The following is a 12,927-nucleotide window of genomic DNA, read 5'->3' on the forward strand; positions in this document are numbered from 1 at the left end:
CTTTCTTTCACACATCGTGATCGTTGAATTCCGGCGGTGTCGTCTCGTACTTTACAAAAAAAACGTTCTCGTTTTGCGTTTAAAATATACATGTCTATATGCAGTGTCTCGTGTGTGTGTGTGTGTGTGTGCGCGCGCGCGCACGCGCGCGCTGCATGTATGTATATATATGTATATATATGTGTGTATGTGTGTGTGTATATATATAAGTGTGGGCCTGTGTATCGTAAAAGGTGGCTGCGATTGAAATGCGACGAGATCATTGAATCACTTTATTGTCACACGCCATGTCTGGCATCAGGGGTATCTTTTATCAGATATATTATACTGGATACAGTCACTAACGCTTTATATTAATTCATTCCGCGTAGATCCCGCCATGAACTCCTCGAATCGTAGCAGTGCTGCATTTCGAAAATTTTTTTTCTTTTTTTATTACCGGTTGGCCGAACCAGTGATATATACAGAACTAGGATTAAAAACGGTTTCACGTGAGGGATCTGTACCCGATTCCGTATCGATCCCAGACATTTCACCGGGGACGAAAGAAAAAGAAATCGTCGGAGGAGTTCCCGGCCGAGTTCTTTTTGTTTTCCCACGGAACGTTGTCTAATCGTATTGTTTAAATTCTTTTCGCCTTTGTATCTCTTTATCCATTTTTTGTTCTCTCTCTCTCTCTCTCTTTCTCTCTCTCTCATCTTTTTTTAACGAAAATGACGCACCTTTTTTTCTCGTGATATCCCACGCTCTCTGCCTTTCTCTCGTCCTTGCTCTCTGCCTTTCTCTCGTCCTAGCTCTCCACCTTTCTCTCTTCCTCGCTCTCTACCTTTCTCTCTTCCTCGCTCTCTGGCTTTCTTTCTTCCTCGCTCTCTCGCCCGTACTCCTCCGTGTTCCTTTTCGAAATAAATCCGGACAGATTTCATCTCGTACAGATAAATTAGAAACCGTTTCGGGCGGTAAAACGCGCGCTATTCGAACGGTATGAAGTTTGCCTCATCGATATTCGAGAATCGGTGTCCGCGTGATCGTACGATCGATAGCGTGCGTCGATTACGTCGCGAGCGACACTCGCGGCAGACTACGTGAATCAGAGGTATGTATCCGGAAGTCGCGTGATTGAGGCATTTGACAAATGTCTATTTAAGTATTCCTGAGTTCCGTTGAAACGATCTTATTCAGTGCGATTATTACATGTTCGTTTGTGCACGACTTTGCCGAAATTCAGTGTAAATGTGACGAATTCGAGGCACGCGATCGATCGAGATACCGTTCGACGCGATTACAGAAACACTTCTATGCTACGCTGGATCGTCTCTACGAATTTTTTAAGTAAGTAATGAATTTCATTGTAAAGAAATCGTTGACAATGTCCCTCTGTTTTTTGTCTTGTTTCCCTGCTTCTCCTTTCTTTCTTTCTTTCTTTCTTTCTGTTCTCGCACTCGTTCTTCCTCGCATATCCTATATCATAATCGTAAACCTAAATTGGCTCTCTAAATTTGACAAAAGTGGTACCCCTTGGCTCTCAGATTTTCTGCATTCCGTGTAATTCTTATTATTTACTCATTCTATCTCTCTTTGCATTTAATTTATTTTCTCTTTTTTTTTTCTCAATATGACGCCCCCTTCTATCTCGTATCAGCCATTGTTTTTTATTCGACTCGATTATATTTGTTCGAAAGTATTTCTTTTCTTTTTTTTTATCTCCCTTCCAACCCTCTTTTTCGTTTTCGTTTAAGTTAATTTGTAAGTATATAGGTACAAAGTTGGATATTAATTTGTTCGTTTCCGTAGTTAATACTATTTATATGTATATGTGTATATATAATATATATGTGATTCACGATGCGTGTTCGATCCTAAGATTGAGCATGCCTATGTACAAATGGGCATGGCAAGAGTGTGAAAATTAACAAGCTTCACCTTGGCTCCCTTCGCGTTGTTCGTCCACTTGCATTGTTTTTCTTCAGCAACACTTGACGATTTTCAAAGCAAATGGTAAATAAGTTATGCGCTTATCACATTTTAGTTTAGAGAAAATAGAATTTTCTTTTCTTTTATTGAACATATTTTTTAATAAAATAATTTAAAAGATACTCAAATAAACAAATAGCAAATAACAAATTGATGCTGCGAAGAAAGTCAAGGTAGAAATTAGATCAAAATTACGTTAAATGAAACACAATATATCTGATTTATCATTCTTCACATCTAGCCAGCTGGTTTTCGCTTTTGACTCCCTTCAAAATTTCTAGCGCAATTTCCTACGAGAATTTGCCGATGTTCTTGTCATAGTTCTCCGAATTACTTTATCAATGTTATTATATTAAAGTAAACCCGTTTTCTTTTCCCTTGCTCTTTTGCTCTTTCTCTCGTTTAGAATTTCTTAAAACCGGCTACTAATTATAAAGGTCCTACGTTTGTATAGGATATGCAGTATTTTATATCGTAAGCGTTAATAGTATCGCAACGATAAGATCTTCGCGAAACTTTTTCGTGCAATTTTACCACATAACAAATATGCTATAACAAATATTAAAGGAGAGAATAAAAACGTTCAAGCTACTTTAATTTCATCGAATTGAATTTTTATACGCTATCATTTCATTTACGAATGAAATATAAATTAATAAAAGAAAAAAATGGTAGTAATTCCAACGACATAAAGGTCGAACAAATTTCGCGAAGGATCTTACAACTGCAAGTAACCAGCGGATTACAAACTGAACGTATTACATAATTCGTCTTGTATATTTTTTCCCCTTATCAAGTGTTAGCCACTAATACAGAGTTTATACTTTGCTGTGTGATTAATTATGTAGTCATTGTTCCAAGAGCCTACTAATATAAGTCATGCACTTGCAAAATGTTTTATTTAGAAATTGTCTTACAATAGTAATTTTTTTCTTCGTTTCGTCACTTGATAGTTTACATTACACGCCGTCGCGTCTGATAGAGCTCTACGTTTGGTTTGTATCTTTTTTTTTTATCTCCACGAGTAAAAAAGCTTCTTTTTTTTATTCCCATGCTGCACGTTCTGTCCACTAATTCAAGCATGTTATAGATATGATAAGATATCGCCTCTTTTTTTATACATTCTCCACGTAATAATGGTCGATCGATTACCCGGTTACCAGATGGTTCCTCCTATCTATAGAATTCGCCGCAAAATAATCGAGTTTCTCACTATTTCGTCCGTCTCGTCTCTGTTTCATTCTCGAAGCTAAGCCCTTATATCGTGATTACGTTTCACTGTTCTGCTCTTGCTTTCGACTCTGTAGAATTTTGTAGAAATTTCGCGTGGCGATAGTGGATAATATGGCAGAGTGCAATGACAAGAAGAAAATGAGAATCGTCGCGAGAAAATTGAAAGCACAGTAGCGTGACATCGAATTTTATAAGCGTAGACAATTTCAAGATATCGATGTCGAAGTCACTGACTTAGGAAAACTTGGAAATTCTAATTTTAATATCTGAAATGTTCTATTTGAGCATCATAAAGAAAAGGAGATATTAGTATTTAAAAAAAATTTAATTCGTTGGCAAATTTTAAACCCCAGCATGGTATCAAAGTAGCTATTCTGCGGTATCTCCGAAAGAAAAACGGTGACTCTATTTCAGTGACGTCGATCAATATCCAAGGAGAGTACCTTTTAAAGAGTAACAAACGAGAAGTGAAGCGATGTAAGGGAACGAACTCAATTTCTCGTGATAAAAATGGACGACCACAGGTAATTGTATTTCTTACTGAATGTATACGTGCAATCCAAAAGCAGAGCGTATTAGTATCTTGTTCGAAGCAGTTAAATTCGCAGGTTATTTCTAATCTTCGACTCGAGTAATTCCCCTTTTTCCTATTTGTCTTTGTAATCAATGATTCTTTTTCTCGTCCTTTTCCCCGGTTATTCTTTCTCTATTCCCACTTTTCTTTCCTTTCTTTTCTTTTTTTCTTTGTAAAGAGAATTTACATGTTGCAAGCACAATCAGCGAAAAGAAAATCACGTTCGTTAATCAAGTGTTTAATGCTATAGATATTTTCTACGTACACGTGCATGCTCATCGAATTGTGTTCACAAGTGACCAGACAAATGCACAGACAAAGATCGAACACATAACATGAGAATTAAGAGATATAAAATCGATTGTGAGTTTCACGATCGTTCGCCTCGTTCGTTGCCCGAGGTCGAGCGTCGTTTCACGCTTCCTTTCCCGAAAGGTTCGTCAGCAGTGTGTATCGCGCGGTACACGGTTTCCGCGGCGAGTCCCGCGACGAAACGAGACGCGAATATCACGGACGTCGTGTCCGCTGTATGCAAGAATTACGTGGGCGGTTCGTTCAGTAAATATTCACGTTAAAAAAACGAGCGTTCCGTTGAAAGTCGAGTGCAAGTTGATAAAGAGAATAAAAGATTCTAAATCGTACACGGCTGTCCCCTTACGCGTAAACATCCGATTCGTGAGGTTTTTCGACAATTAAATAAAAACTAACAGAATCACAATATACGACAGTCGATATAGTTAGCACTTCACTTCTCCCCTTCTTTCTCACGCACACACGCACACGTACTCTCTCGCGCAAAATAGTTGAAGATGGGCTACTTTAACGTTCAACAACAATTCGCTAATTCATGATATTTCTCGGCCTCGTTCCCGTTCGCCTCGCGACGCCTTCGAATTCGCGGCCGATTTCGACGGATCAAACGCGACACAAGACTCGACGAATGTTTTCTTCATCTCGAGCTCTATTTTCTTGATCGTGGTAGTAAAAATCAATATGGAGCGCGGGTGGCGCCGCGATGCTCGAAATCGCGAGGGTAACGGGACAACGAGAACGCGACGGTCAAGGCAATTGTTCATCATTTTGTAAACACCTACGCGCATACGTATCGCGAATTCATATATATGTATATATATCATTGTTATAATATTTACAATAAATAATATACGCTCTCTCTCTCTCTTTCTCTTCCTTTCTCTCTCTCTCTCTCTTTCTCTCTCTCTCTCTCTCCCTCTCTCTCGCTCTCTTGACGATGATGGCTAAAAACTTTGACAACGAGTTCCAAGTATATTTATCTGTTGTTTTTCTTCTTTCAATATATCTTTTTGCTTTTTAATTTGTTCATTTGATTGTTCTTTGAATGCGACTGTCTTTTTTTGTTGTATTTCTGAAAATCGTCACTGGCGTCAACACTCGGAGCGTCCTAAATTATGTACAAATATTATTTGAAATGTCTATCGCGAATACGCGAAACGGTAATATTACTTAAAATTTCGTTAGTGGTTCGTGACGATGATTCATAATGTTCGCGTCACATCACCGTTCGTTACGACGTTTACCATTTTCAACAAATTTCACCACTTCACTGCTTTTCTCGTTCTTCGTTTCACTTCAACATCGAACATCGAAACACCGTTCGGCACCCCTTTCTCATAGCACACCACGTTGAAATTCGTATCGATCTTGTATCGAGTATCTCTGCGTTGCTTTCACTGTAAAGGAAACGAAAAGTACAGATCAGTCGAACGTTCGATTCCAGGTGCAGTAATATCCATAGAAACATCGCATATAAGAGGAACAATGAGAAGTAGATTAACGATGGAAATAACTACAAGTCGTATGTACACAGTTAAAAATAAGAATTCAGATTGGGAGAAGAGGTGTTGCATTTTTTGGGATATCACTCGGTACATCACTTTGGATCGTTGGCATCCTTGATATTTTTAGGAAACATTGAAGAAAACTTGAACAAGGGACTCCGAATACGGCAGACTTACCTTGCATATCTTTTTTTTTTTTCAACGAGACATTTATTTTACAAAATCGGGCAGGTTCCTCCACATTGGAATGAAAATTGTTGAAAGAGGTTGCGAAATAGAAGTGCAATACTGTGCAGAATTCCAGATTAACAAAGTAACACACGTAATCAAGCAATATCAGGTTGTCTACAGATACTCGTGGCTGCGAGTATAATGGAAAAAGAAAAGGAAAAGAAAGAACAGCGAGAGATTGCCAAGTGACACTTTCAGGAGAACAGACACAGGTATTTCGCAGTAAAAAATTTAGACGAAAAAAACGAGCTGAAAGAGTTGTACGAATTGGCGAATGCTCAGAGAAACAAACGGATAAAAAGACAGAGAAACGGCGACGAAGTTTCGATTCTGGATCGGCAGAATGTTTGGCGCGTGTTCGTCATTGAATTATCGTCACTTCGTTGCCGTCGAGGAACAAGTTGGCCACCAAGACAGAGAATTTAGAAGGCAATAGGGTAATTTCAGTGTAAAACGAAGACACAAGGGGAATTTTTAACAACACACGTCCATAGACTTCACGTGGATACTTCAAAAATACTTCAGTCAATTTAAGCTTCTCAAACTTTTTACGGAGGTTGAAGAATATGAAATAACTATGGGGTCAAGTATCCATGTGAAATCGTTCGAATCAATTATTTAGGAACGATGCGTTGATCTCAGTGCGTACCTAAAACTATCTGGCGCTCCAGGAACATGGCTGCTATCTCTACATCTAGTCTACATAAAGACTAGTGGCTCATCTGATATGCCGTACATGATATGTGATGTGCTAGTGGTGTTTCTAGAAAGACATGTCCTCTCGTACGACCTTTCACACTTTTCCCATTCTCGCGGTTACCTTGCAAATAAAACACACTTTTCTCGTTTTGTTCAACAACACGAACTCACTTGCCCAATATAGCCACGCAAACTCTTCTCTCTCTATATTATATAGTTCTTCTCGTTACTGACATCGATCGTAACTGACTTTTCTTTTACCGTATTCAGAGCCGACGGTCTATCGATAAATCGTACTCGAATTTCGAACGTTAATACACGAATATCTTTACAATGGGGAACAATGGAACGGACATGTATCGCGAGAAATCTCCATGAAAATCTTTGTCAATTTTACTTATAATGTACGCGTTTTATTCTTCTTTAAACGATCTTTGAATATTTGCAAACAACTATTATATATGGATTCACTTTGAAAAAGGAAATGTATACGTTATATGGACAAACGCGATTAAGAATAGACTCGATACCTTCTTTTTTTTTTGGCTTTTTTCTTACTCTTTCCGTCGGGAATTAAAAGAAGCTCGAGCCACCGTCGGATTACACGTAAAGAGAATACTAGATGGAAGAGTTCTTTAAATCTTAAAGGACTCTAAGGACGTGGCCGAGGATCGACGGGATAAAGCTAAGGATGGAGGTCCACTGACCAGGGATATGTTGCCAAACAGCTTATACCACCCGAACACCATCTCATTGAGGTTCAGTTCGTCCAACACGATCTGCGCAATGCCCATGAACACTTTTCTCCCTTCTAATCGGCCGTAATCACCCCACACTGTTACCTAGAATCACGTAAAAGACACAAAACCGATAAATCGATATTCTAAGCCGACTAGAATCTTGACAGAAATAAAACGAAAGTAATTTATAATTAAATACCTGCAGTATACAACCCCGGCAATTTTCTCTAAAGGCTAACGACTGCTGGTAGAACGGGTCCAACGTTTTTCTGGCTGCCATTGTTTTCGCTTTCGCGATACACTTCTTTCCGTTCACCAAGTAAACTTTCACGTAGGAAGCTAAAATAGTGGAAAAAGTCACAACTGATAGATGGTAATTCAATTTACTGGATCAGTGTTCTCAAAAATTGTGGAAGGGTTGCTAATACTAGAACCAGTAAAATTCGTAATTTTTTAGAGAAATTTTATATATTTACACGAGTAAATTTTAGAGATTTTCTTTGATCTTAAATGTGTAGAGTACGTGGATAAAGACTTACCTTTTCTCTTGCGCTATATATTTCTTCGCTAGTAAATTTTATAAATTTATATCGGTGCGTTATTGAATTTATTAGTGTATTATTGAAATATACGTATTTTTTCATACACGATTAGCTTGCTTTTGGCGCCTTAGTTTCATATCTTAGTCATCGGTAGTTCTAGTATTAGAAAGGCCCCCGGCACAAATAGAACCAGTGCAAGGATTGGCAACGAACCTGGAATGGCTTTAGTGCCCTGCTTCGGTTTAAGATCTTTGGCACGTATGACCTCCACTTCAAGGTAGCCTTTCTTCTGGGTGAGCGAAAGCTGGATCTCGCCAAGGCAGCGAGCACCAAGTGCCTGCCTTCCGACCACTTGGCCAGGCCCAAGATCTTCGATGAAATCTCTCAGTTGGCCGGTTTCGCCTGTCATTCGTAGACTGGGAGACCAACTGCAGTTCCCAAAATCAAACGTTTAGTGATCGATGAAGGTCTCTGAAGTATGTCAGTAAAATTCAGGGTAAAAATTGAAAATAAAATATAGGACAAACGGGGCTAACAGAAAATTTCGAGGGAAGTTCGATTCACAACATCGTAAATCGATGATATACATATATATATATGTGTGTGTATGTATTCATCGATAGATTATGATTAATCGTTCGTATCGATACTTTCTTCAGTTCGTTAGTTTAATCGAGTTGATGACGATCGAACGCAAAAGGGAAGGGATTAAATAAACGAATCGTTAAGAGATCGTTCCGCGGGAGCGAGGGACGATTCTCGCAAGTCTTCGACGGAAGTGCGGAAAGAGAGAGCACACCTCATTCAATTTTAGACAAGAAGAACTCACGCTGCGAGTATAGTGTTGGTGTAGCGAGTAAATATATATAGTGTACGAAGAAAACTGTAAGGTTGGAGAACGTAGCAGGCTGTCGGTGCATGCAGACCATTCTATGAGCGAGTTACCATACCAAGTATAATATCCTCCAACAATAATCAGCTGTCTCCTTTGTCATAGTACGTCTACCACTTACGGTTACGTGTAGTTTCTGATTATTGTTGAATCGACTAATTGTACTATGTCTATTCATGCTTCTTTGATACTTAATCCAGAATAATTGTTCTTAACTTACGGTTCAGGATTACCTTTTGCTGTCTTATTGTCTAAAATCTGCCCCTATTTACTGGAACGCTTTATCGTCCTTGTTGCTATATCGTATGAAATGAAAGAATTTAGTGTGTAGGACGTTGGGGTCGTTTTATTTCTATTACATTAACCTTTTTGTGTGTTATCCTGATAATTTTTTTAGGAGTAAAGAATTAGTCGGGATATATTATATGTACACTGCGCTTGATCGTTGAAAAATAACGTTTACCAGAATATTCGGGATTCGTAGATATAGATAATTCTACGGTCATATATTTAAGATGGAATATGTAGGATTTTATGGATAGAAATATCTGTGGTAGGTGGACAAGGGAAATGATTTACAATGATGGAAACACATATATACACAGAGTGTGTGTGCGTGGTTCACATACAGTGGTGCTTTGACGATTATTTAGCCAAGCAGTAAGCCAAGACGACGATAACATTGACAAAGGAAAATATGATAACAGCATCAAGAGACATTGATAATACATCGATATATAAAATACGAAATAAACGAAACTTAAAACGAAGAATTAAGGAACAGAAAATATGAGACATTCTTATGATGTGCTTCCATATCTGGTTCTTCCAAGTTCCTCCTTTTTTCACGACTAATTACATCAACCAAGGGATAAAAGAATCGCTTGTCGGTACAAAGGAAATTGATATGGGTGTAAAAAGAAGGAAGGGGTAAAAAGCATGAATGAGCAAAACATCAATGCTGGGCATACACATCAGCTCAATCACACGTCGAAAGACAAAACGATCCACGTTTCACGTATCGCGATCTCCTGTGCAGTAAACAATAAAAAGGTTATCCGAGGAGCACGGTGAAAGTAGAAACGGAAAGACAGAGTCAGACAGAGAAGTCAGAGAGTCATTAGCAGGGTTAATCCAACACTCGGAATTTCTGAGTCAGCGAAATTACCGATCTATTCTCCTTTCGGTACATTTAAAGCTCACGAAGTAACCCTGCTGGAAAGATAGTAGATAGTTTTTGAAAAAGTAGAAGACAGAGTAGACAGAGAAGAAGAAAAAGTTTTGAAAGAGACAGACAGCAAGGAGTCTCGCAGTTCCGGCTGCAGAATCGGTCGGTGGAGGCCACTACTTACGAGCTTCCTTCGGAACTAGAGATCGAGTTGAGACTTCCGGCTGTGTCACTGGCCAACGATCCCGACTGTTTCCCGGATTCAAAGCGTTGATAGGGTACGATCTCCTCGGAACGCTGTATGCTGCTCGGCGTGCTGTTGCGTTTCCGGCTCGATAAACCGGCGCGTGCCTCCGCGACACCGCTTCCGACGAAGATCCCGCCGATACCGCACTCTGCGTTGTAAATCAAACAAGAAACAACCGCTAAAGCTATGATCTTTCATTGTGATTCCCGCATCGCGTCCGCCGCAGCCCTTTTCTCTTTCATCCAGCTCCAGGTGGTCGCCGTGCGTTTCTCTTTCGATTATTTTTATCACGACGAATCTAGCTCTCTTTCTCTCCCTTTCGTTCGCTCATTCTCACAGTACTCTCGCTTCCTTTTTTTCGCTCACCGTTCGTTCGAATTTTCTCTCATAACGAAAATCGAGGAAGTGATAAGAGAGAATACACATGTACACCTGGATGAAATTCTGACTATGTGAATGAAATCGATGAAGGTTTTGGAAGATAGACAAGTAAAGGAAAGGTGCTTTCAGTTCGGTTAACTACTACGTAGCTCGTGGGAAAAGACTTCGATGGCCTGTATGCTCGAATCGGTCTTTCAAAGTTCACGATATCAATGACGATTCCGTGGTACAAGGCCTGCGAAAGATCTCGTTCCCCGATGGGGTTAAACTCCTGCTCTCTGGAAGAAAGAATACGATAGAACAATGATTAACAGCAGACGGAAATTCAAGAGCCCTCTGACTCTCTTGTGTGGTCGCACCTGCAATCAGAAGCGCGCGAAAGCGTTACAAGCTAAATTTTTGTAAGTGTATCATCAACAAAACGTCACATCTATACTTCTGCTATAGGAAAATTCGCTGCAGCTATGTATATATATATGTATATTCATACAGATGTATTTGCATGTTGTGTTCGTGTAACACAGAAGTGTACAGAAGGGTTTAATCCTACGAAGACTCGTTCGTTTCTCTCTGAACATCTACGGTGTAAGCGAGTATTTCACATTTGCTCGCGTTTCACCGAACTTTCGAGAAGTACATAAGTGTCGACAGGCAAAATGTACAAGACTCGTGTGCTACAATCAACGAACCTGTTTTGCTTTGTAACGAAGAAGAAATAAAAAAAAAAAAACAAAAATAATATCGAGATATATGTATATCCATGTATATATATGCACGTATATGTAGAAATATGCGCATGAGAACACTGCATCGCTCGAAGACATCAAGAAACGAAAAGCCGTAGTGGATGAAGTAACCTTCACCAGTAAGCACGTATCAACAGCGGTTTCTAATAAAATAAACGACAACGAATCAGGTGGTCAACTTACCTACCGTCGTGTGTAAGTCTCGATCGTAATCGAGATTTGCAACAAGTTGACCACATGTTTCATCTATAAGTTGAAAAGCTATACAAAACAGATAAACAACGCGACGTATTGCCAGCATCAATCTTTGGCCGGCGCTTTAGCTACAAAGTCACGAATAAGACAATCCGGCATGAACAAATATACTTGAGCAGCTAATACGTAAGGTTCTTGAGATACAACCTGTTTCTTCTCGATAGAACTGGATGAACAACTTCATCGAGCTCTACACAGCTCAGGAAACTCGTGCAAACGTTCATCTAAAAGTTACGTATCGCTACTACGTAGGAACAGTCTACGATCTATGGGAAGTGACTTGTGAATCGTCTCGCGACTATTTGGAGGACCGTGCAACCTCGAAAATACTTTCCCCAACAAAATAATAATAATAAATAATCGCAATCCGAAGTTTGATTATTAAAAATGTCGAAGAAAGTATTTTCCAACGATAGTCACGAACAGTTTCGCGTCACTCCCCTCTCTAAAGCACAACTTCTGTCTAAAGAGGAATGTGCTGAGTGTTTTATGGTTGTTGTTGTTGTTCATAGAAATGTCGTAGACTGATCACGCTGCTGTCGTTCTTCTTGCCTCTCTGTATCTCTCTGTAACTTGTACTCACATTTCGCCGAAAGCTGCTACGACATCCTCTCGAATGGACTGCTAATTATCATTAATAAATTTAACCGCTGAAGAATAGACAGATCTAACGCGCGTATTTGTTTCATACAACGTCTGTATAAATATATGTTAAAGAAATTCGCGTATCGATGACACCGTGCCGAACGCTCCCACGTAACGAAAATAGGGGATTGAAATCAAAGAGGGAGAAACAATTAAAACGGGGATGATATATTTTGCAGAGTGTGTTCGGACCTGTCCCCGTCGCCGCTACCCTCGCCATCGCTGCTTGCGGAACTCGGTTGCCTTCCGCTCCTTCCGCTGGCCGTGTCCTCCGGCAATACCTCCTCGCTCCTATGAACTGTAAAGGAGGACTTGCCCTTCTTCCCGAATCCTAGCCGCCGTTTTCGTCCTTCGTCGCCCACGCATGTACCACCAACAGACGCACGTGGTATGTTATGGTTTTTGCGTGACGTGATATAGTTTTTTTGTTGTGGTTGTAGTAGTAGTAGTAGTAGTAGAAGTAGTAGTAGTAGTAGTAGTAGTAGTAGTAGAAGTAGTAGTAGAAGTAGTGGTTGTAGTGATGGTAGTAGTAGATGTTGTTTTCATAGTAGAAGAGCGGTGAATTGTGATTTTGTTGTGTTAATTTGCATATATAGTATCGATATATGCGTGGTGCGTATGTAAAAATTTTTCTCGTGGCAGAGGTGTAGTATAATTTTTTTTTTTTTTTTGAGTGTTTTGTTTCAACGTTTTTGCGTAATAGTAGAGCGATCGTTTCCAGCGATCGATCGGGATGATCCGCGTCGAGTGTTGTCCCGTGACACGATCGCGCGAGCGACGATATAG

The 12,927-nt window shown here is 39.7% G+C and overlaps 1 protein-coding gene across 20 annotated transcripts in view; it reads right to left on the reverse strand.

The window, feature by feature from the left end:
• Window positions 1–259: 259 nt before the first annotated feature.
• LOC117230323 (regulating synaptic membrane exocytosis protein 2) overlaps window positions 260–12,927 on the reverse strand; it is a 66,995-nt gene continuing 54,327 nt past the window's right edge. For 10 of the 20 annotated variants that reach the window (XR_004492763.1, XR_004492768.1, XR_004492759.1 and 7 more), the window contains 5 exons: window positions 10,052–10,262; window positions 8,021–8,235; window positions 7,465–7,604; window positions 6,476–7,367; window positions 675–5,487 (listed from right to left, as the gene is read on the reverse strand). Coding sequence is in view for 1 of the 20 variants with exons in the window: in XM_033487625.1 (XP_033343516.1) it covers window positions 5,485–5,487; window positions 7,233–7,367; window positions 7,465–7,604; window positions 8,021–8,235; window positions 10,052–10,262 (704 nt within the window). In the remaining 19 variants the exon portion in view is untranslated. Of the gene's footprint in view, window positions 5,488–6,475; window positions 7,368–7,464; window positions 7,605–8,020; window positions 8,236–10,051; window positions 10,263–12,333; window positions 12,515–12,927 lie in introns of all 20 variants that reach the window. The other 10 variants (XR_004492765.1, XR_004492766.1, XR_004492764.1 and 7 more) reach the window with 5 other exon arrangements.

The sequence above is a fragment of the Bombus vosnesenskii genome, unplaced genomic scaffold, assembly GCF_011952255.1.
Source record: "Bombus vosnesenskii isolate JDL3184/JDL3185 unplaced genomic scaffold, Bvos_JDL3184-5_v1.1 scf7180000013266, whole genome shotgun sequence".
NCBI classification, from domain to species: domain Eukaryota; kingdom Metazoa; phylum Arthropoda; class Insecta; order Hymenoptera; family Apidae; genus Bombus; species Bombus vosnesenskii.